Consider the following 25,359-nt stretch of genomic DNA (forward strand, 5'->3'; position numbering starts at 1 on the left):
CCTTGAGCTTATCTATCTCACCAAGGACGTATTGTCCATGTCCTGCCTCTCGCCTGGAATCTCCTCCCTTTTCATATCTGAAGAACAATTACTCTCCCTGCTTCAAAGCCTTCCAAGAGGCATTTCCTAAGCCCTCACTTCCCCCACTCCGTCTGCATCACCCTGATTTGCTCCCTTATTCATCCCTCTGCTCCAAAACACTTGAGAAGCAGCATGGCTCACTGGAAAGAATACGGGCTTTGGAGTCAGAGGTCATGGGTTCAAAGCCCAGCGCCACCAGTTGTCAGCTGTGTGACTCACTGAACTTCCCTGGGCCTCAGTTACCTCGTCTGTAAAATGGGGATTAAGACTGTGAGCCTCCCATGGGACAACCTGATCACTTTGTAACCTCCCCAGGGCTTAGAACAGTGCTTTGCACATAGTAAGCGCTTACTAAATGCCATCATTATTATTATTATATCCACAATTTACTTATTTATATTAATGTCTGTCTCCCTCTCAAGACTTAAGCTCACTGTGGGCAGAGCCTGTGTCTACCAACTCTTATTTTGAACTCTCAAGCACTCAGTACAGTGCTCTGTACACAATAAGCACTCAATAAATATTAACTGATTACCCTGGCGTTAGCACATAAATGCTTAATAAATGCCATTATTGGTATTATTATTTGTTTCCCCAACCCCGGGGCCCTAAAGTTAAGCCTAGGAAAAATGTGTGTGTTTGTGTACGCGTGCGCACACACACACACACATAGCAATCACAGGATAAGGCTACAAATCCCCAATCACACCTCTCAACACCCCTCCTCACTGCCAGCCCTTAGCAGGTTTACTGGTCACTCTGAGCTTCCAAGGAGCATTGCCTTTCTTGCCCCAAATCCTCTCCCCCACCACCCCAAATTCTGAGCAGAGGAGCCACTCACCCCTTGTTTCCTCTTGGGCCTGTCCGGCTTCACGTCATCCTCAATGATGAGTTCGATGCCCGCCTCTGTTCGCAGCACCTCTTTCAAGTCTTCTTCCAGGTGGGGGGTCTGGGGCTGTGGACGGGCGGACAGCGATTAGGGTTGGGGAAGTGTGGGGATGGAGGGGAGAGGAGGCTGGAATCATCTTCGGATGGCCGGAGTAGGAAGGAGGAGGAAGGAAGATGCAGGGTGGACCAACTGGATGCAGGGTGTGGGCAGGGAACGTGCCTGTTAACTCTGTTGAAATGTACTCTCCCACATGCTTAGTACAGTGATCTGCACATATTAAATGCTCAATAAATACCACTGATTGATTGATTGGCCATAACGTCTCCCCTCAGGCCCCTGGAAGTCCCATTTTTGGCCCTGCTGGACCTCCAGGTCGGAGTCAAAGCATTTCTACGATGGACTAAGTGGAAAGGGCCTGGGAGTTGGGGGACTTGGGTTCTAATTCCAGCTTCCTCACTGATCACCCTGCCTCCCAGCTCTAATCCCACTCACCCTGGGTTACACTGCAGGTAAAAGTCAGTTTAATTTTCTGTGCCTCAGATCCCTCATCTGTAAAATGGAGACCTGTTCTCTAGCCCCTTTAGACAGTGAGCCATAGGTGGGACAGGGACTGTGCCTGACAATTATCTTGTATCTACCCTGATGCTTAGTAAAGTGGTACATAGTAGATGCTTTAAAAACATCATAAGAGAATTCACATCTCCTCAGCATCCCCCTAGCTCTGCCACCCCAAACCAGCCACTCTCTTGGAGAACACCAGTGCTTGGCATATAGTATGTGCTTAACAGATACCATCATTATTAGTAGTAGTATTATTTGCTACCACGGCTTCAACTATCATCTCTAAGCGAATGACTCCCCAATCTACCTGTCCAGCCCTAACCTCCCTCCTTCTCTGGAGTCATCTCCACCTGCCTTCAGGATCTCTCTACCTTGGGGGTCCCACTGACATCTCAAACTTAGCACGTCTAAAACAGAACTCATTTTCACACCCAAAACCTGCCCTCTCTTGACTTTCCCGTCACTGTAGATGACATTATCGACTCATCTGTCTCATTCAATCCACATGTTCGCTCTGTTGCCAAATCCTGTCAGTTCTACCTCCGCAACATTATTGAAGTCTGCCCTCTCCTCCCCATTCAGACTATGACTACACTGATACAAACACTTATAACTCTCCTTGATTACTGCATCAGCCTCCTTGCTGACCTCCCTGCCTCCTGTCTCTCCCTCTCCAGTCCATACCTGGCTCTACTGCCCAGATCTTTTTCTTAAAAAAAAAATTCAGTCCACCTCACCCTACTCCTCAAGAGCCTCCAATAGCTGGCCATCCACCTGAAACAGAAACTCTTTGCCACTGGCTTTAAAGCACTGAATCATCTGGCCGTCTCATATTTTACCTCGCTGATTTCCTACAACCCAGACTCCACGCTTTACTCCTCCAAATCCACCATGATCCTGTACCTCAAATCCCATCTATCTCACCACCGCCACTTGCCCACATCCTCCCTTTAGCTTGGAACTCCCTCCCCCTTCACAAATAGACTGCCACTTTCCCCACCTTCAAAGCCTTATTAAAATCACATCTCCTCTGAGAGGTCTTCCTGCTCTCAGTCCTCACTTCCCCTACTCCCTCTACCTTCTGCATGGATGATGATGATATTTGTTAAGTGCTTACTACGTGTCAAGCACTGTCCTAAGCGCTGGGATGGCTTCAAACTCATCAGGTTGGACACAGTCCCTGGCCCACGTGAGGCTCACAGTCTTAATCCCCATTTTACAGATGGGCTAACTGAAGACCAGAGAAGCTAAGTGACTTGCTCAAGGTCACACAGCGGATAAGTGTGTAGAGAAGCAGCACGGCTCAGTGGAAAGAGCACGGGCTTTGGAGTCAGGGGTCATGGGTTCGAATCCCGAATCTGCCAATTGTCAGCTGTGTGACTTTGGGCAAGTCACTTCACTTCTCTGGGCCTTAGTTCCCTCATCTGTAAAATGGGGATGAAGACTGTGAGCCCCCCGTGGGACAACCTGATCTCCTTGTAACCTCCCCAGCGTTGTCCCCCTCTCCATCCCCCCCATCTTACCTCCTTCCCTTCCCCACAGCACCTGTATATACGTATATATGTTTGTACATATTTATTACTCTATTTATTTATTTATTTATTTATTTATCTTACTTGCACATATCTATTCTATTTATTTTATTTTGTTAGTATTTTTGGTTTTGTTCTCTGTCTCCCCCTTCTAGACTGTGAGCCCACTGTTGGGTAGGGACTGTTTCTATGTGTTGCCGACTTGTACTTCCCAAGCGCTTAGTACAGTGCTCTGCACACAGTAAGTGCTCAATAAATACAATTGATTGATTGATTGATTGCTTTGTACATAGTAAGCGCTTAATAAATGCCATTATTATTATTGTTGTTATTGTTGTTATTATTATTATTATTATTATTATTATTATTATTATTATTTGACAAAGGCGGAATGAGAACCCAGGTCCATCTACCAGGCCCATGTTCATTCATTCATTCAATCGCATTTATTGAGTGCTAACTGTGTGCAGAGCACTGTACTAACCACTTGGGAAGTACAAGTTGCCAACATATAGAGACGGTCCCTACCCAACAGCGGGCTCACAGTCTAGAAGGGGGAGACAGACAACAAAACAAAACATATTAACAAAATAAAATAAATAGAATAGTAAATATGTACAAGTAAAATAGAGTAATAAATCTGTACAAACATATACACAGGTGCTGTGGGGAGGGGAAGGAGGTAGGGAGGGGGGATGGGGAGAGGAAGGAGGGGGCTCATGTTCTATCCACTAGACTGCAATGCCTAGGTACTTAGATCTGTAGCCTTTAAAAACTTGATATTCACCCCATCCTCAGCCCCACAGTACTTATGTACCTAGCCATAATTTATGTGAATGTTTGTCTCCCCCTCTAGATTTGTGGGCAGGGAACATGTTTACCAACTCTGTGGTACTTTCCCAGGTGCCTAGTACAGTATGCTGCGCTCAATAATACCACTGACTGACTGACTGATGGAGGTGTGGAGGCTAAGTAAGAGCTACTTGCCTAGTTGCTTCACAAAAAAAAAAATCATCTTTCCTATTTTCAACAGCAGGCACCCTGCACCCATATAAAATTTGGGATGGGGAGATGGTTTCCTCTATGTCACCCTGACTTGGTTTCCCACAACTCAGTTAAGGCATTAGGGTGTCATACACCGATCCTTGTTACCCAAGAGTCCAACTGATTCCTGAGCTCCGGGACTGAGTTTGTACAAGGGTAGCTGTGAGTTAGTCCGGTTATCCATCGTGGCTGGAGAGATTGAAGTGAATTTGGGAAGACCACATGAATACAACACAGACGTTCCAGAAACGAGTAATGGGCACCCCGAGCAAGAATTTGGTTGACCCACAAATCGGGTTTGGAGTCCCATGACCCACTTGCCACATTTTTTTTTTTAATGGTATCTGTTAAGGGCTTACTACTATCTACCAGGTCCCATGATGATGATGATGATTTTGGTATTTGTTAAGCATTTACTATGTGCCAAGCACTGTTCTAAGCGCTGGAGGGAGATACAAGGTGATCAGGTTGTCCCACACGGGGCTCACAGTCTTAATCCCCATTTTACATATGAGGGAACAGAGGCACAGAGAAGTTCAGTGACTTGCCTAAAGTCACACAGCTGACGATTGGCGGAGCTGGGATTTGAACCCATGACCTCTGACTCCAAAGCCAGTGCTCTTTCCACTGAGCCACGCTGCTTCTCCATACTACATACTACATCTACAGTCTCATACTACACGCTGGTATAGATACACAAGCTACACAGTCCATGTCCCCCATGGGACTCAATCCTCAATTTACAGATGAGGTAACAGGCACAGATGTTCAGTGACTGGGCCAAGGTCACAAAACAGACAAGTGGCAGAGCAGGGATTAAAACCCAGGTCCTTTTGACTCCCAGGACAGTGCTCTATCCACTGGGTCATGCTGCTTCCCTATGGTTGACGATTTCGGCATTTTGCACTAGGCTTATCTTGTGCTTCTGCCGCACTTTCCCAAAAAGCATTCAGTCAGTACTCAAATACCGTTCCTTCCACTGCCAGGGCTCCCAAGATTCCCCCCCACTACCACCACCGCTCCCAACATTCCCCACCACCACCACCACTCCCAAGATTTCCCAACACCACCACCGCTCCCAAAATGCCCCCCCCCCCCACCACCCCCAAGATTCATCTCACCACCACCACTTCCATGATCCCCGCTACTCCCACCGCCACTCCTGAGGTAAAGAGGACACTCAGGCACTAGAATCTAAAGTAGGTACCTGAGCTTCAGACTTAACTGGATCCCAAATCAGCCCTCCCCCTGTCCAACCTCTGCTCCCTCTCCCCCTGGTTCCTTCCAGCTTGGAAAATGAGACTGCGAGCCAGAGATCCCGGGCCTTTTGGCAGCCACCTGATCTGAGAACCCGGTCATCCGGGGCAGTCCGGGGTGGAAAGAGATATCCCGCCCGCTGGTCCAATCCACAGATGGAGGGCAGAGGGGCACTCAGCCCTCTCAGCGGCCACTCATCCGAGTCCAGAAGTGCTCCCGAGTCACTGAGCGATCTCAGGTGAGCTCTGGGAAGAAACCCGGCCGAGTGCTGCTACCCAACTCCTCCGTACCAGAGGTTTGAGTGGTCCGTACTTCTCCAGGGCGTTCTTGAAAGGGGTGGGCGTGTGCGGCGCGTTGTCCATCGAGTATTTCTGATCCGGGGTCACAAACCTGCCGGGGCCCAAGGAACAACAGCTCCGAGTCAAAGGACCAACGATAATAATCACTGTGGCATTTGTGTTTCTTAAGTACGCAGCACTGTGCTAAGCAATGGGGCAGATGTACTACAATCAGATGCAATTCCTGTCCCAAATAGGGTCAGTCTAAAGGGGAGGGAGAAAAGATATTGAATCCCCACTTTCAGACAGTGAAACGGAGGCCCAGAGAAGCCACCCAAGGACACACAGCGGGCAAGTGGCGGAGCCAGGATTAGGCCCCACGTGTCCTAACTCCCAGGCCCGTGCGGTTTCCACTAGGAGACACTGCTTCCAGACACATCTTTTGTCTCCCTCCCTCCCTCCCTTGCCCAAGGCACTCACTGGATCAGCAGCAAACCCAGACGGGATGAGCGAGCAAGTCTTGACTCTCCCATGCTGAGCCCAGAGTCACCTCCCCCCTTTTAAAAAGAAAGGCTTCTGAGGGTGACCTCAATCACATTCTGGACCGTGAACACTGACGGCTCCTCTTCTCCCTCCTGAGTGCTCTGCCACCCTTGCCCGACGGACCCAGGGGGACGGGGCGAGGGAGTGCGGATGGCTCAATACAGATCATCACCCCCTACTTCAAAAACTCAAGTACCTTTCTCTCCTGTCTGACGGTATGCGAAAAATTCTCACCCGATACGCCTGAAGAGGTGCTTTGGGATTTTGTTAACAAAGTGTGCAAGTATACAAGAGTTTCTACCTCAAAGACACACTCACGGATGTACATTCTGTTCCTTCCCATCCCTACAAAACATATGTACGTATCTGTAATTGATTTATGCATATTATTGTCTGTTTTCCCCTCTAGACCGTGAGCTCGTTGTGGGCTGGGAATTTGTCTGTTTGTTGTTGTATTCTCCCAAGTGCTTAGTACAGTGCTTTGCACACGGTAAGCACTCAATTAATACTACTGAATGAATGGATGGATGGATGTGTGAATACCAATTTATCCGCTCCACATCCCCCACAGATTAGCGTACCACACTTATCACACAAAATGATATTCCTCATCTGCAGAAAAAAAACACAAGCCGGGTCTAGAATTTCCCCCCAACATCTGGCCTGACATTCGATCCATCTCAGGGAGCTGCCACTCCAGGGGCTCGGGATTCATCCACCTGAGCTCCTAGGGCAGGACTGGGCTGATCTCCAGGGCCTAGACAACCAAGGGAGGAACCGCAAAAGGCTCAGCGGCCGGCAGCTCCAGTTCTCCCCCCGGGCTCTGGCGCAGGAGAGGCGAAGGCAGGGACAAGGCAGGTGGGGGGTGGGACTTACGCAGAGTTTTTCTGGTGCAGGGGAGTCTTGTCACGGTGCAGCGGGGTGGTGACAATCACCTTCTGACTGCACACGGGGGTGGAAGTGAGAGAAGGGCTCTCCAGGTCCAGGCTGTCCTGTTTGGTCCAGAAGTTGAGAAACTGCAGAAGAGGGAGGACCCAAAATGACCACTCAGAAGAGCAGAGTACTGGCAGCTTGGCTCAGAGCAAACGCTGAACAAAGACCACCCTTAAGGCTGTTGACGGCAGCCGACTGCCTGCTGGAGGAAACCCCGGCACTGTATTGAGCGTCCGGAAAGACCAACAGAGGCAGCATCCCCATTCCTGGTCCTCTAGGAGCTTAAAAAATCCTGTGGGGGCCAGGCTAACCCAGCGGAGAGTGGGACTGGGAGCCAGGACAGGATGAGGTGCTCAGCATCTTTCTCTGCCAGAGCCCGGGAGTTCACAGAGGGTGTCACCCCTCCGCCCACGCCCCAGGGGAGCGGGGGGCACGTGGCGTGGCCCCCTCAGATCTCAAATGAGGGAAGGGTGCCAGGGAATGGAGGAGCCCCTCTGGATCCTGGCACAGGGGAAGGAGGGACAATGTGGCCCAAACCAGACTTTGCCTCATGCTCTAGTCTGGTCTCACAACGAAACAAAGATCCCTGCAAATTCCAGACGGCTGATGCCCCGGCAACGCTCAACCCCTCCACTCCCCTCAGACCCGTCTCGGCACACTCCGGTCCGGGCCCGGCCCCCGGCCAGCTGCCCACCTGAGAAGGGGAGAACGGCAACGTCTTCACCGGGGTGCTTTTGGGCGTCAGACTGTTGCACGAGTCCAAGAAGGAGAGGGTGGTGTTGGTGCCGTTCTCGGTGACCGGAGACAGGGTGATCTTCCTCTTCTTGTGCCGCTTGAGGACGGACGGGGGTGTGCCGAAGCGGACGTCTGTGCGCGGGGAGATGGGGATCAGCTCGCCTTTGCTGCTCTTGCTCAGGTCCGAGATGGTGTGCCCGTCCAGGCGGTACTCGGTCACGCTGGGGAGAGAGGCGGGAGGCTTGCTGGACGTCTGCTGGACCGGACTGCTATCGCTGCTACTGCTGCTGTTGCTGCCACCTCCACCGCCAACACCGGGAGACTGGTCCTCGGGCAGGTCGAAGTTGCTCAGGTCGCACCACCCGTCGGGATCCTGCCCAAGGAAAGGACGTCAGCAACCCGGGGGATCGGTAGGGAGTGAAACGAGGCGGGCGCACGGCGGCTTTCCCGGGTACCACCCTCAGCCCTGGAGTTCGGCCTTGACCCGGAGGGGAGGTTGAGGGGGGCATCCTGGGCAGAAGACCCCCGGGGGGGGTGTTGAGAGGGGCCAGGGATTGCCCCAGCCATCAGTCGTCGGGTCACTCTGAATCCAGGCTAGAGCATCCCCGGCCCTGGGAAGACCTTGCACTCACCACTGCTTCCCGGAGACACTTCCAAACCAAATTAATCTTGGAGGGGAAGGGGAGATCGAACCAAAGTATTCCCTCCATGTATTCTGCTCCATATTGGACACTCAGACCATCAACCGATATTACTTAACGAGCGACTAATTAGCGGAAGGCACGGAACCAAGTGCTCGAGAGCCTGCACCAGAGGGAGGATGAGACACGATCCCGGCCCTTGGGGACTTTACAACCCAGTGGGGGAGACAGATCAAAACACCTGTGGGTGAGAGGATGTAGAGAATGGCAAGATGGATACATGGATGAGGAAGTGGTGAATAATAGAGCCTGCAAGTCGATACGAACAGATGTGCTGCAGGTGGTCGAGAAAGCCTAAGGGAAAAAGTTGTTGAGGTGGTGGCTGGTAGAATATGACCTGGGGAGAAGAAAAATTAATCAGGGAAGACCTTCTGGAGGAGACAATTTCAGAAGATGGAGAAAGTGGGAAATGGGCACATTTTAAGGGAGAGGGAGCAAAGGAGTTGGCAGCAGGAAGTAGAACAGGAGGAATTGAGAGGTGAGATTCCCCCCCGCAAAAAAGACCTCCAATCTCTGGGTTTCCTCCAGGCATACCAGACCACAGAGCCCTATTTGGACTCCCTGCCCAATCTCCCCTTTCTTGACAGACACCCCTCAACTGAGCTCACACACCAAACCCCAGCTGTGGATCACCTCCTCACCACATCTCCTCTGTTTCTGCCTCAGAGCACGGTGGACATAAGCGCAGGCACTAGGCCGACTCTAGCCACTTGCCAATCATCCTTACCTGGTTTTACTCTGCCCTTTCCTCAGCTCAGAAACATTACAGCAGCCCCTTGGGGTCACAGACTTTTCGTTCATGATTTTGCCTTTGTGCAATTGGGCTGCTCTTGGTCAATCCTTCTCGGTCTTTTCCCTTTCTCCGACTCGTTCTCCCTGCTCTTCCTCTGCTTCCCACCCGCATGAGAAGCAGCGTGGCCTAGTAATAATGATGATGATAATAATAATGATGGTATTTGTTAAGTGCTCACTTTGTGTCAAATCACTGTTCAAAGCGCTGTGGTAGACACAAGTTAATCAGGTTGGACACAGTCCTTATCCCACATGGGGCTCACAGTCTCAATCCCCATTTTACAGATGAGGGAAATGAGGCCCAGAGAAGTGAAATGACACGCCCAAGGTCACTCGGTAGACAAGTGGTAGAGCCGGAATTAGAACCCAGGTCCTTCTGATTCCCAGGCCCATGCTCTATCCACTAGGCCAAGCTGCTTTTAGTGGATAGAGCCCATGCCTGGCCAACAGAGGACCTGGATTCTAATCCTGGCTCTGCCACTTCTCTGCTGTGTGACCTTTGCCGCATCACTTAACTCCTCTGTGCCTCAGTTACCTCATCTGTAAAATGAGGATTAAGACTGAGAGCCCCATGAGACACAGACTGGGTGCACCTGATTAGCTTGTACCTAGCCCAGAGCTTAGGTAAGTGCCTGACATAGAAAGCACTTAACAAAAACCAACTAACTGTGGATCATCATCATCATCAATCGTATTTATTGAGCGCTTACTGTGTGCAGAGCACTGTACTAAGCGCTTGGGAAGTACAAGTTGGCAACATATACAGACAGTCCCTACCCAACAGTGGGCTCACACCAATCACTACCTCAACTACCACCTCTAGGCCAATAACTCAGCATCAGACACTCCTTACCAACAGCTTTAAAGCACTCATTCATTCAACTGTATTTATTGAGTGCTTACTGTGTGCACAGCACTGTACTAAGCACTTGGAAAGTACAAGTTGGCACCATTTACAGACGGTCCCTACCCAACAGCGGGCTCACAGTCTAGAAGACTCAATCATCTTGCCCCCTCCTCCAACCTGCTGATTTCCTTCTACAATCCAGCACGCTCCCTGTGCTCCTCTACCACCAACCTACTCGCTATCCCTCGATCTCATCATTCTCTCACCACCAACCCCTCGCCCACGGCCTGCATTCCCTCCCCCTTCATATCCGAAATGCCATCATTCTCCCCACCTTCAAAGCCTTGTTAAAACTACATCTCCTCCAGGAGACCTTCCCTGGCTAAGCCCTCATTTCCTCTTCCACTCCCTTCCGCGTTGCCCTTGCGCTTGGATTTCCACTTAGTCACCCCACATCACTTCTGTACAAATTGGCAATTTATCTATATTAATGTCTAGGCTCCAGGCTGTAAGTTTCTTGTGGACCGGGAATGTGTCTACCAACTCGGTTTTGTTGTACTCTCCCAAGCACTTAGTACAGTGCTTGAGTAAGCATTCAACGAATGTGATAGACACTATCCTCCAGCTCGCGAGCTCCGAACTTCTCGAGCTAAACTACTCCCTGGCCCTAGTTCTCTTCTCTCCCACTTATCACAATGCTTACCTCCCTCCCTCCATGCCCTTTCCCTTCGTATTTGACAGCCCCCTCTTCAAAGCCCTTCTTAAATGGCATCTCCTCAAGAATAATCCCCTCCTCTGAATAATTTCTTACCTCTCCACCTAACATCCCCAACTTCCTCTTTCATACCATTCAAGCACTTAACTCGTAATTCCCTGTTGCATTTATGTCCTTTTTAATGGTATTTGTTAAGTGCTACGTGCTGGGGTAGATACAAGTTAATCAATCAGGTTAGATGCAGTCCATGTCCCACTTGGGGCTCACAGAATTAATCCCCATTTTACAGATGAGGTAACTGAGGACCAGAGAAGTTAAGTGACTTGCCCAAGGTCGCACAGCAGACAAGTGGCAGAGCCGGGATCAGAACCCAGGTCCTTCTGATTTCCAGACCTGGTCTCTACCCACTAGGCCATGCTGCTTCTCGATATGTACCTATCTTACATGCTTTATTACTTCCTCCTGCCTGCAATTTTACTCTAGTGTATATCTCCTCCACTACATAAGGTCTTTGAGAGCAGGTCATGAGGTCCACTAATTCTGCTGAACTCTCCCAAATGCTTAGTACAGTGCACAGCACACAGTAGGCCCTCCCAAAATCCTACCTACTGATTGACTGATTGTGAGAGTGAGAGGAATGGAGAGTAAGACCTGGAGTGAAGTGAGAGAAAAGGGTAGATATCAAAGAGGGAGAAAGCCCAGAGTGGTAACTGAGGCAGAGAGGAATGGGTAACCAATCAATGATATGTTTTCTGTTATACTGTACTCTCCCAAGCACTTAGTATAGTGCTCTGCACACAGTAAGCATCCAATACATACGATTAACTATGGAGCATGCTTACTGTGAGCAGAACACTGTACTAAGCCCTTGGGAGAGTACACTACAACCGAGTTTTTTTTGGTTGGATTTTTTTTAATGGTATTTGTTAAGTGCTTACTATGTGCCAGGCACCGTACTAAGCACCGGGGGTAGATAAAAGCTAATCAGGTTGGACACAGTCCACATCCCACATGGGGCTCCCAGTCTTCATCCTCATTTTGCAGATGAGGGAACTGAGGCAGAGAAGCTAAGTGACTTACCCAAGGTCACACAGCAGACAAGCGGTGGAGCCGGGATTAGAACCCAGGTCCCTCTGACTACCCAGGCCCGTGTTTTCACCACTAGGCCATGCTGCTTCTCTAAGAATTGGAAGACGAGTTCCTGCTCGCTATCTACAAGGGGTGGCAGGATTTAATAGAAATTGCACATAACCACTAAAGTTTCGGAGGAGTGAGGAAACGGTGGGTACAGAACGCCGTTTTGAAAAATGAGCCGGACAGCAGGGTGAAATGTGGCCCATAGAGGGGAGCCCAGGGGGTGGGCTGAATGCAACAGGGGTCTAGGCCATGAGGAGCTCCTGAACGGTCAGATGCAGGGGCCAGCTGTCCGGTAGCATCTCTGGGCCACGGCTGGTGCCAAATAAACCTGGGCCACGAGCCCGGTTTCTGATTTTCTCAGCAGAGCCTTCCCGGGAACGGACACCGTCCCTCGGGATCCCACACGGCAGCGTTGCAGGCTAACTGCCAGTCCGGCCCGGGGCCAGATACAGTCCGTCTGTGCACCGCCCCCAGAGCGGGAGGGACAGAGGCTACACCACCAACTCATGGGCCACCTGGGATGATGATGGGCGATGATGTGATCTGAGGAGGAGGGGGAAGGGAGAGGAGAAGAAGGGTGATAGAGGAGGGGAGGACCTTTAATCTCCGGGGAGAGGTATGCGAGTCCAGCCTTCCAGAAGGTCAAAAACGACCGGGCCCCGTGGCCGCAGCCGACCACGGGACTCCGATTCTTGCCACTCAGTCCTGCGGTCCGTCACTCTAATACCCTGGACTGTGGGAGCCAAGCCTGGAAAACTCTGCCCTTTCTCTTTCTCCCCCTCCACTGATAGGTCTCTCACCGATTCTATCAGGTCCAGGGCTTCCGTGAAGGCTGGCCCCGAGGCTGGGCACAGGAAGTTGGCCGCTTCCACTACCCATTTGTACGGAGAGCTACCGTCGCGGGGGGAGACCTCGGGCTCCCCCTCTTCGGGGGCTCCCTCCACAGGGGCTGGGGCTGGCGCTGCGGACAGCTGCTCGGGGGGCTGCTCCTGCTGGGCTGGGGGGGGTTGCGGCGATGGCGGCCGCAGCTGCTGCCACCTCCTCCTCCTCCTCACTGACCTCTTCCTCCTTCAGCTCCAGGGCATCGCCAGGCCAGCTGGTTATGAGGCTCGTCTGTGGAAGACAACGGCGTAAGCGGGGGCCCAGACGCTACGTCGAGGGCTGTAGTTCGGGGAGCGTGAGGAGGGGGATTGGGACGGGAAGGAGGGAGGGAGAAAAGGAAGGAGGGACGGTTTGGTCGGAAGAGGAGCCGTCTGGGTTAACCGTCCTTCGGGTGTTTGGAACCTCTCGAGGTCACTGAATCCACCCCACTGCCTCCAGCCAAAGCCTCGCTACCAGTCCCCAGAGCAACCAGCTTCTGCATCTGATTTTGTCATCCGAAAGCCAAAACCTACAGGGGGGTGGGCTACCAGAGACTCTGCAGGATCTGGGGGACTCGTTGTGCAAAGTGCCCATTGGGGACATCAACTCCCTGTCTGCCCCCCAAATCCACTTCCTCCCCTGCTTTCTGCATTTCACAGCAGGAAATACAGGCATCCCCTTCCCGGTCCGGTCGTTGGTCTCTCTCCGCTCCCTCCTACCCGCTCTCTTCTCTGCTGCCAAGCCACAGATGGACCTTGAGACCACGAAGACAAGGGGGGAAAGGAGGGGCGGGATTAGGGAAGTGAAGACTGAGGCACCCCCGGACAGAGACGCTGAATCTGAAGGGGGCAGGCATAAGAAAAGGAAATCCCCGGCTACCTCCTCACTCCTGGCCCATGCTCCTGGGGCAGGCAGAGGGGTGGAACCTTGTTGCCAGCGTGGCCTCCCTGCCCACCAACCCAAGAGACGGAACTGGAGGCTCCCAATGAACTTGGCATCTGGCCTGGACGCTCCCCGCCCCCCGCCCCCTTACCTGGCTGTCCGCTGGCTGGGCACCCGGGCTGTCCTGTTCCTCCACTTCCACCAGAAGGTAGACGGGCTTGGAGTCCTTAGTTTCGCTCAGGAAGCCTCCCGTGTCCACCTTGCGCTTGATGGTGGAGTTCCAGTGGTTCTTCACGGCGTTGTCCGTCCTGCCGCGGGAGAGCCATCGGTCACCTTGGCCGGAAGCCTCCGACACGGAAGGGCACAGGGCCCTGGAAGCCCATCATGGAACTTGGAGGCGGGGTCTCGCAGGCCCCTTAAGATGCCACCCTTCACCCCCGGCTCCCCCCTCAGTCCCCGATCCACTGTGCAGCTCCGTGAAGCTCGAAGACCACCGGCACCGTCCTCAAGAGGGGCTCCGGTGGTTTGGGGCCACTGGGCTTTTAGCCCGACTCCACAGGACGACTTCAATCCCTTATCTCACGTGCTCCCTCGGAGGCTCCCTCAGATCCTGCCCCTCCCTCTGAGGTTAAGGCAGTGCCGGTCTCCGGTGGTGGGTGAATCAGAGGAGGGGGACTCTGCCTCTGCCTGTCCCCATCCCTCACTTCCCTAAGGACTTTGAAGACACCCCTTAAACGGGAGCGACTCCGGCCCTGGAGGGCCCCGCTTTCGAGCAGCACCCACCTCCCGGGCAGCAGCTTGGCGATCTCAGCCCAACGGTTGCCCAGGACCTTGTGGGCCTCACAGATGACGCGGTCCTCCTCCTCCGTCCAGCAGGACTTCTTGACCTCGGGGTTGAGATGATTGTGCCAGCGCTCCCGGCACTGTTTGCCCAGACGCCCCCTCAGGTGCTTGGCGATCAGCGTCCATTGCTTGGTGCCATGCTTCTTCACCAGCTCGATGACCTTTGGCGGCGGGGAGGGGGGAAACAAGTCCAGGATGAACGGTCATGGAATAAACTCGTGCTTGCTGAGCTCCCTAGAGACCCGGGAAAGAAGCCCACCCAAACCTTGCTGACCCGCGGGCTACCACTGAGTGACAAGCACTCCATCGCCAACCCTGAGGTCCATGCCAAAGGATTGCTACCTCTGCTTTCCCAGAGGAGCCCACTGAAGGTTTGTCAAAAATCCCTCAGGCGTAGCCTCTGACCCGTTTGGGAGAGGACCTGTGGGACAGGAGTGGGAGAGAGAGGTGAGAGGACAGTGGCATCAGAATCTCCTTTTGGACCCGAGGAATCAGAGGCTCAGGTCAAGAGGTACAGTGAGGCCACGCCAGAGTTGGGAAACAGAACCCAGCAGCCCCATTTCCCTGTCCAAGGCTCCAGCTACAGCCAGTACCAAATGCCAGTAAGGCCGCTACTGGGTCGCACTTAAGGTCCGGTCAGTCCCATATCCTGTGTGCGACAATGGCAGCGGAATACCTGGAATGCGGCAATGGTCACACTTCTTGAATTCCATCCACCCTGGTACTTGGAAATGTTACCATCTAACACCCCCAGCTCTCTCTCTCGTGATCTATCCCGAACCTCTCACCCAAGAATTTAATGAAATTGCTAGGAACGCAAGAAATCCCATCATTCGCTCTCTTTAGCCTAAAGGAAATGAGTGAGAGATGAAGACTGTGGGAGAGGGAATTCCCCAGAAAAGCACAGAGAGCCGATGGGCACGTCTCTGCCCGCAGGGCAGGTAAAGCCCAGAGGACTGAAATAAGGAAACGGGGTATTAAAAAGTGTGAAGGAAGGCATGCCTCTAAGAGGGAGGAGTTCTAAAGTGCTGGGCCAGGAGTCTGGAAGCCAGGACTGTGTTTCAGCCAATCGATCCTATTTATTGAGCGCTTACTGTATGCAGATCACTGTACCTAAGTGCTTGGAAGAACCCAATACAACAATATTCAATTTCCAGTTAGGACGACCATTCCCTGGTAAAATGCTTCCCCTCCCTCAGCCTCCTGACTGTAAAACTGAGAAAAACGGTGAGATTAAATGCCCTGTTTTCAGAAGAATTGGTGGTTTGCGTGAATTGATTTACCTTTTTAAAACCACAGTCATTCCAAGCCAAGATTCCCACCAGGAACAGCTGTTGGAAAGGATCATCACGACTAGTCACAACTCAAATGGAATTAACCCTGGGGTCTGGCACCAGCAGCTCAGACGCCCGCAGTAACAGACTTGAAACCGTGTGATCAAAAACTGCCGATAAACGGATTAGAAGCTTGGGGTTGTGGGCTTCCAAATGGCAAAATGCTCGTCCTCAACTTAGACAAAAGCGGCAAACCAGTTCCAGCAGAGGTCTTGAAAATCCCAGGCTCTGGTCATTTCTCAATGAAAATATCCTTTGCACATTTTGTGAAATGTTACATTAGTGTCTACTGGGTGAAAATCTGAATTGAAACTCCAGCTTCACACGATTTTTAACTGGCATTTGTTAAGCGCTTATTATGTATATGCCAGGCACTGTACTAAGTGCTGGGGTAGATATAAGCTAATCAGGTTGGACACAGTTGAACCTGGGGCTCACAGTCCTAATCCCCATTTTACAGATAAGGACACCAAGGCCCAGAGAAGTTAAATGACTTGGCCAAGGTCACACACCTGGGCTCGTGGGTGACCAAGCCAAGATTAGAACCCAGGTCCTCTGTCTCCTAGGCCCTTGCTCTTTCCATTAGGTCACACTGCTTCTCACGCCCTCAATTATTCTCGGGGACAGTCCTCCAGGCAGCTGACATAGCTAGAGTGAGCATCACCACACAGTTACCTTCTCATCTTCTTCTTTAGTCCACGGTCCCTTGACCAGGTCAGGATTCAATACCCTCAGCCATCTGTACTGGCACTGTTGATCGCTCCGGTTCTGGGAGAGAAAATTTGGAGTTCACCGGTCAGTCACAACACGGGGAATACATCGACTTGGACGAAGCACACGGAGCCAAGTCTCCGGGCTAAAGAAGACTGTAGGCTATAAGCTCGGTGTGGGCAGGGAATGTGTCCGTTTATTGTTGTATTCTACATACAGTCAGCACTCAATAAATACAATGGAATGAAGACTCTGGCTTCTACCAGCGAGGGTAAGAGGAGACCAGGCCGCCCGACCAGACAGGCCCACCCTCTGTGCTACGTCTGACTGGAACCTCCTTGTCTGCCCCATTTTGGGAATGCAGTCGACATTACCGACTCACCCGGCAGGGATGAAGATCAGCTAATAAGCTATGGGTTGCCGGTTACTGCTCTCCCAAAGCTCTTTGCAAACGTGCTGTTCACCTCACATACATTTTTTAATAAACAGCCATCAGGGCAGGAGAATGGAAATCTGCAGAGAATGGAAGATAGTTCAGGGGAGTGGGAGTTTCTCCAGCGACTCTACCCCAAACAATTTTGGGCAAAGTGAAAGTCGACCACAGCTGGCATTGGCCCCATGCCGGGAAGAAACCTGAACGAGCGAACGCCCTAAGGAGCAGCCTTCCGCAAAGCTTTGCCACCCTTAGCCTAGAGGCATTTCAGACCCATCTTCAGCGGGTGCACTGATTCAGTTACGTATTCAGCCACATCAATCTGACCTCTTTCTATCACTACCTGTTGCTTCCTGGTTTTTCCCCTGGCTCCCACTATCGAAAACAACAACAACAAAAAACCAACAGTATTCGTTAGGCGCCAGGCTAAGTAATGGGGAAGATACAAAACAAGCACACCAGATACTGTCCCCCACGAGGCTCACAGTCTACAAGGCGGGGAACAGGTATTTCACCCCCATTTGACAGAAAAAGAACTGAGTCGCAAGGAAGTGATTCACCCAAAGTCACACAGCAGGCAGGTGGCAGAGCCAAGATTAGAACCCAGGACTCCTAATTCCCAGTCCTATGCTCTTTCCACTACCTCGTGCTGCTTCTCTACATAATTTTTGCCCGCCTCTCTGTTGGACTGCAAGCTTCTCGAAGGCACGGAGCATGTATTTTGCTCCTACTGTAACTTCTCCAAGCACTTAGCAGGAGTTGCAGCAAATCCCACGGACTGAGCAGCTGCGGGGGGGTACGGAAACGGGCGAACTCCGTCCCACACAGCGAAGATGACCGGTGCATGAGAATCAGAAGGAGTTGGGGAGTACTGTCTCTCAGGAGCATAAAGGCTCCTTACTTACAGGAAAGTGGCTTGCCAGGAACTTCCAGTCATTCTGCCCAAACTGTCTCACCAGCACTTTCAGCTGCTCATCCTGCCAAGAGTCAGATAAAGAAGGCATCAGCTAATACAGAGATCCAGGATGCGTCGTAGGTTCGCTTGAAAAAGAAAACATTCCCTGGGCCAGGAAAAGCAGCAGAGGCTCTGGGGTTCTCCCGAAACATGCTCAAGTTTGCAAACAAAGTGGGTTTCTTTATTGGGTCTCAGGTCTTATTTTGGAAGACAGACACCTCTCTCGTTGTAAATTATTTAGGCCTCAGAGGCTCTAGTTAGGTTTCAGGCTTGCTGGGGGTATCGAGCCCGGGGGCAAAAAGTGTCAAACTTCCACAAGACATTTACTTAGTAGAGTCACCCTAAAAAAGTTAAGTACTTGGTTACTTGCCTAGCCTTTACACATAGTGACTACATCACCAAGGTGGGAATGTAATCTGCCTCCCCCGAGCCATGTCTGAAGACACGTGACAGCCCCTTCTGCGGGTGGTAGCCAGAGGCTTGGTGAGACCCTGAGCCTGAAGGTGCTGTGCGTCCTGGGGACAGTATGGGGCTGTGCCTTGGGGTCCCAGGACCGCTACGGTGTGGCGGGAGTGGTCCTGGCAGGCTATATAGGCCCATCCCCTCAACCCTCTCAAACTCTGCTCTAGGCTATGAGGGGGAAACCCACTGATTAGCTTGGGTAAGCGTCATGTGGAGGACGTGAGGGCAGAGATGAGAGGAAGGAGCCACATGAGGAGGAAGAGGAGAGCAAGACGAGTGACGCGAGATGGCCGTGCCGACAGCCCCGGTGGAGAAGACTGGCGCAAAGGGATTCGCCGAGGATTAGGGAGGAGGCCAGGTAGATCAGATGCCGTGAACCGCGATGTAGGACTTGAGCTGCGGTGTGGCCAGCTCTGAACAACGACGACGGGACAGCCTGGACTAGTGGAGTGGGGAAAGGCCCGTTCCCGTGGCCGATATCTCGCCATCCAGATCCAGCTAAGTAAGAGTACCCCGCAAGTGCTTATTGCACTGAACTTTGGGGCCAGCTGCTTCCTCTTTCTTTCCAAAGTGACAGGAAACTAGGAATCTACCCCATTTCCACCTACCTCTTCAAGGGTCCATTTGACTTTGCACCTGTTTTCCCTCTGCTCCGGCACATCTGAGTCCGTGTCCTGATAGTGCAATTCATCTTGTTCCTCACTGCTGAAATCACAAATGTAACAATGTGAGTTCATGATTTAAAAAAAAAAAAGTTTCAAGTTACGGTTCCAGGCACGCAGAGCAAGGCCTTTGCTCACCTCACTTCTCACCTCATAATTAGTCCGTCAATCAGCCTTGACTTTCTGCTCTGTGGGTGAATGTACCCTTTATTTCACCAATTCTTTTTAGAAATTCATTATCCTGCAGTTTGATTGCAAGCCAGAGGTCTCCAGGACCAAGGCTCATTTCACCATCTGCCCCAGAAATCAACTTCCCGTTTCTCTTGATTTGGTTTCCCTGAGCATTTCCCCAGTTACGCCTCTCTCAGCCTCGTCCCCTAAGGAAAAGGGTCAGTCCAATTCCCAGAGGGCATTTATCTATTTGCGGCCTACCAAAGGACTCGGGAAGAAGATTCCAATCCGGTTGCTTAGATCAAGGCTGTCCCTGAATAGCCAAATGGTGGAGCCGGATTCAGACAGAAGAGAGGAAGGGCAAAACAAGCGACCCCGGATCGTTCTGGTCTGAGAAGTGATCTTTAAGAAGCAGGAATCTGCAAAGGAATGTTTTCCACTTCCAGGGTCTTCTCGGGGGGGAGGTGAGGAAGAGATTTTTACAAGAAAATTAGCCCTCAGTCATTGGCTCAGTATGGATCGTCGACAGCCATATTTAGGTTCTTCTGTTCCAGAGAGGGGAATGGCCAATCAACAGTGAAACAGAGTGACAAATACATGTCCTCTTAACAAACAAGGGAAACACAAGAAAGTGGTCACAAGAAAAAAAGCTTAGGTCCATTTTGAAAGCCAACTCGGAATCTAATGCTTGGATAACATTTTTCTGTCAGTGTTGAGGCGGATTACACCCCAAAGACTGAATTCACTGGCTTTGGAGCGAACTAAACGAGAAACAATCCTGTCTGTGACATGACAGTCTCTGGAATTCTGGCTGTCCGTTGGCCAGCTATAATCCTCCCGTAACCATCGCCAACACCCACTGGGCACCCAGCCTAAGGGATAGACCATAGGCCTGGGGGTCAGAAAGTCGTGGGTTCTAATCCCAGCTCTGCCACTTGTCTGCTGTGGGGCCTTGGGTGAGTCATTTCACTTCTCAGTGCCTCGGGTACCTCATCTGTAAAATGGGGATGAAGACTGCGAGCCCCATGGGGGACAGGGACTGTGTTCAACCTGATTTGCTTGGCTATACCCCTACAGTGCCTGACACACAGTAAGCACTTAAATATCACAATTATTACTACCACACCCCCACCTCCAACGCATGCATGCACACACACACAAGCACACTAACCTATGACATCAGGGGCAAAAGACCTTTCACTTTAGACTTGTAGCCGGCATCATCCTCTCAATTAGCCCGGAGAAGCTTTAAACTTTAAAGTTTGATTTTAAACGGCCATTTGTCCTGTCTTGGCCTGAAAAAGGACACCAGCTGCCCCTACCCCACACCCATTTTAATCTCATCAACTTCACTCCTTCCTTGTTAAATCAGAGGCCTGATTTGGGTTACCTTTTCCCCTGCCCGGTGCCCAGCTGGGTTCCCACCCCGCAATGAGGGAAGACTCTTGGGCACCAAGAGGGGGAGAGTGCCCGGATTCTCCCATCTCCTCCTTCAGGAGAAAATCCACCCTCATCAGCTGGGACAGAGAGGCAGGAGTTTGGAGTTATCTTCCCTATCTGCATCCCGGGAGTTGCCTTCCTGGCTTACCTGCGGTAAGAGTTCCTTGTCTAAAGGACCTGGATAGGAAGGTGAGGGGATCTGATCCTTGGAGCTCACCAGGAAGGTTGGGGCTCACCGTCAAAACTGGCCAGGGAAAAAGCACAAAGAAACGTCCGGCCCCTAAGAGCCAGGCTTACCCACAGAAGCAGAAGGCCATTATATTTTTGAGGGTGGAGGACGGGGGTTTCGACCTTTCGCTACTCTGACGCCTTAGTGCTTTGCACATAGTAAGCGCTTAATAAATGCCATTATCTAGAGAAGCAGCGTGGCTCAACAGAAAGAGCACGGGCTTTGGTTCAAATCTCGGCTCTGCCAATTGTCAGCTGTGTGACTTTGGGCAAGTCGCTTCACTTCTCTGGGCCTCAGTTCCCTCGTCTGGAAAATGGGGTTGAAGACTGTGAGCCCCCCGTGGGCCAACCTGATCACCCTTCCCAGCGCTTAGAACAGTGCTTTGCACCTGGTAAGCGCTTAATAAACGCCACCATTATTATTATTCTAGACTGTGAGCCCACTGTTGGGTAGGGACCGTCTCTATATATTGCCAACTTGTACTTCCCAAGCGCTTAGCACAGTGCTCTGCACACGGTAAGCGCTCAATAAATACGATTGAATGAATTATTCTCCTGTCTGTATTTCCCTCCCAAATTCGGGTTGAGGGTTTTGTGACTGATTCGGCCCTGAGGACGCACTCACCACACCCCGCCCTGTTAGCCCTCATTTAACAGACAGTTTAGCCCCAGCTCAGGGTGAAGAGACCCCGGCTGGGCTCGGAAACCCTAGTGAGGGCTACCGTCTCATTCATTCCTATTTATTGAGCGCGGAGCACTGTACTAAGCGCTTGGAAAGTACCATTTGGCAACAGATGGAGACAATCCCTACCCCAAACGGGCTCCCAGTCTAGAAGAGTGGGCTCTCAGTCTAGAATAATAATAATGGTGGTGTTTATTAAGTCTCCCGGGACTTGACCCCTCGTCCCCCTCTCCATCCCCCCCGTCTTACCTCCTTCCCTTCCCCACAGCACCTGTATATATGTTTATACATATTTATTACTGTATTTACTTATTTTACTTGTACATTTTATTTTGTTAATATGTTTGGTTTTGTTCTCTGTCTCCCCCTTCTAGACCGTGAGCCCACTGTTGGGTAGGGACTGCCTCTAGATGTTGCCAACTTGTACTTCCCAGGCGCTTAGTCCAGTGCTCTGCCCACAGTAAGCGCTCACTAAATACGATCGATCGATTGATTGATTTCTTACTTTGTCATTGGCAGTATTTATTTTACTTGTACATATCTATTCTACTTTTATTTTGTTGATATGTTTGGTTTTGTTCTCTGTCTCCCCCTTCCAGCCTGTGCGCCCACTGTTGGGTAGGGGCTGTCTCTATACGTTGCCAACTTGTACTTCCCAAGCGCTTAGTCCAGTGCTCTGCCCACAGTAAGCGCTCACTAAATACGATCGATCGATTGATTGATTTCTTACTTTGTCATTGGCAGTATTTATTTTACTTGTACATATCTATTCTACTTTTATTTTGTTGATATGTTTGGTTTTGTTCTCTGTCTCCCCCTTCCAGCCTGTGCGCCCACTGTTGGGTAGGGGCCGCCTCTATACGTTGCCAACTTGTACTTCCCAAGCGCTTAGTCCAGTGCTCAGCACACAGTAAGCGCTCAACAAATGCGATTGATTGATCGATTGACCCCAGCATTTAGCACAGTGCTTGGCCCCCGGCAAGCGCTTAACAAATACAATTATTATTATTTTGATGGGACGTGTAACTGAAAGAGACACTTTCCCAAGCGCTTAGTACACAGTAAATACGATTGATTGATTGATTGAACAGAGTCTGGGAGGGCAGCCCCCCCCCCCCCCGGCTTTCTTTACCCTACGCAATCCAGGCCGAGCCCCCCGATCCTGGGGTCCCCGGACTATGTCACTCATTCAATGGGGCGCTGACTGTGTGCAGGGCACTGTGCTAAGCGCTTGGGAAGTCCAAGTTGGCAACATAGGGAGACGGTCCCTACCCAACAGCGGGCTCGGGCCGGCCTGGAAAAAGGAGGGAATTCCCTTCCACCTCTCCCGGCCCCTTTTCCTGGGAAGACCCCCACCACCACCCGGCCGGAGTCGGAGGGGGAAGGGGGGCGGGAAGGGGGAAGGCAACTTGGGGAAGGGGGTTGGCGACTCACCCCCGCGTCCTCCTTGCCATGGCCCCCGGGGGTCCGCACCATGAAGCCGGGGGGCACTGGGGTGGCCCCTTTTCCGAGCTGGCGCCAACTGGGCGAGCAGGCGGGCGATGTGGGCCTGTTGGGGCCCGGGGGGCGGGCCCACAAAAGAGGCGCGCGCGGGCCACCGACGAGACCCCGCCCCGACTGCCAATCCCGCCCCCGCCGGGTGACCTTGGTCGAGTCGTTTCCCTCGCTCCGGGGAAAGGGGGCTGGGGGCCGGCCCGGCTCGCTTGGGAGCCGCCCGGCAGCGCTTAGTAATCATAATCATAATAATGGCATTTATTAAGCGCTTACTATGTGCAAAGCACTTTAGTAATGATAATAATAATAAGCGCTTCCTATGTGCAAAGCACTGGGGAATCAATCAATCAATCGTATTTATTGAGCGCTCACTGTGGGCAGAGCACTGGACTAAGCGCTTGGGGAGTCCAAGTTGGCAACATCTAGAGACAGTCCCTCCCCAACAGCGGGCTCACCGTCTAGAAGGGGGAGACAGAGAACAGAGCCAAACATATTAACAAAATAAAATAAATAGAATAGATATGTACAAGTAAAATAAATAGAGGAATAAATATGTACAAACATATATACAGGTGCTGCGGGGAAGGGAAGGAGGTAAGATTGGGGGGGGGGGGATGGAGAGGGGGAAGCCACCCGGCAGCGCTTAGTAATAATAATCATAATAATGGCATTTATTGAGCGCTTACTATGTGCTGTTCTAAGCACTGGGGAATCAATCAACCAATCGTATTTATTGAGCGCTTACTGTGTGCAGAGCTCTGGACTAAGCGCTTGGGAAGTCCAAGTTGGCAACATCTAGAGACGGTCCCTACCCAACAGTGGGATCACTGTCTAAAAGGGGGAGACAGAGAACAGAAACAAACATGCTAACAAAATAAAATAAATAGAATAGATATGTACAAGTAAAATAAATAAATAGAGGAATAAATATGTACAAACATATATACAGGTGCTGTGGGGAAGGGAAGGAGGGAAGATGGGGGGGATGGAGAGGGGGACGAGGAAGTTACAAGGTGATCAGGTGGGCTCCCGGGGGGCTCACAGTCTTCATCCCCATTTTCCAGATGAGGGAACTGAGGCCCAGAGAAGTGAAGTGACTTGCCCAAAGTCACACAGCTGACACGTGGCAGAGGCTGGATTTGAACTCATGACCTCTGATTCCAAAGCCCGTGCTCTTTCCACTGAGCCACGCTGCTTCTCTAGTACAGTGCCAGGCACACTGCAAGCGCTGAACAAATACCCTTATTATCATGATTCATTCTCCATTCATTCAATCGTATTTATTGAGCGCACTGTACTAAACGCTTGGGAAGTACAAGCTGGCAACATATAGAGACGGCAGCGTGGCTCAGTGGAAACAGCCCGGGCTTTGGAGTCCGGGGTCTTGGGTTCGAATCCCAGCTCCGCCACGTGTCTGCTGTGTGACCTTGGGCAAGTGACTTGACTTCTCTGAGCCTCAGTTCTCTCAACTGTAAAATGGGAATGAAGACATGAAGACTGTGAGCCCCACGTGGGACAACCTGATCAATCAATCAATCGTATTTATTGAGCGCTTACTGTGTGCAGAGCACTGTACTAAGCGCTTGGGAAGTATAAGTTGGCAACATATAGGGACAGTCCCTACACAACAGTGGGCTCACAGTCTAGAAGGGGGAGACAGAGAACAAAACCAAACATATTAACAAAATAAAATAGAATAGATATGTACAAGTAAAATAAAGAATAATAAATATGTACAAACATATATACATATATGCTGATCACCTTGTATCCCCCCCAGCACTTAGAACAGTGCTTTGCACATAGTAAGTGCTTAACAAATGCCATCATTATTATTATTATTACCAAACAGCGGGCTCACAGTCTAGAAGGTGATGGCATTTGTTAAGCGCTTACTATGTGCAAAGCACTGTTCAAAGCACTGGGGGGATACAAGGTGATCAGGTTGTCCCCCGTGGGGCTCACAGTCTTCATCCCCATTTTACAGATGAGGGAACTGAGGCTCCGAGAAGTTAAGTGACTTGCCCAAGGTCCCACAGCAGACACGTGGTGGAGCCGGGATTCGAACCCATGACCTCTGACTCCAAAGCCCGGGCTCTTTCCACTGAGCCACGCTGCATTTATTGAGCGCTTACTGTGTGCAGAGCACTGTACTA

The 25,359-nt window shown here is 51.3% G+C and overlaps 1 protein-coding gene across 1 annotated transcript in view; it reads right to left on the reverse strand.

Moving 5' to 3' along the window:
• Positions 1–23,213, reverse strand: part of MYBL2 (MYB proto-oncogene like 2) — a 32,220-nt gene extending 9,007 nt beyond the window's left edge. Inside the window, 12 exon segments of the mRNA XM_038750356.1 lie at positions 923–1,036; positions 5,655–5,754; positions 7,062–7,201; positions 7,813–8,226; positions 12,846–13,040; positions 13,042–13,158; positions 13,940–14,096; positions 14,572–14,792; positions 16,641–16,733; positions 18,015–18,086; positions 19,135–19,231; positions 23,144–23,213. Of these exon segments, the coding sequence (XP_038606284.1) occupies positions 923–1,036; positions 5,655–5,754; positions 7,062–7,201; positions 7,813–8,226; positions 12,846–13,040; positions 13,042–13,158; positions 13,940–14,096; positions 14,572–14,792; positions 16,641–16,733; positions 18,015–18,086; positions 19,135–19,231; positions 23,144–23,163 (1,740 nt within the window). The 5' untranslated portion in view covers positions 23,164–23,213.
• Positions 23,214–25,359: the final 2,146 nt, after the last annotated feature.

The sequence above is a fragment of the Tachyglossus aculeatus genome, chromosome 8 (genome assembly GCF_015852505.1).
Source record: "Tachyglossus aculeatus isolate mTacAcu1 chromosome 8, mTacAcu1.pri, whole genome shotgun sequence".
Classification (NCBI taxonomy): Eukaryota; Metazoa; Chordata; class Mammalia; order Monotremata; family Tachyglossidae; genus Tachyglossus; species Tachyglossus aculeatus.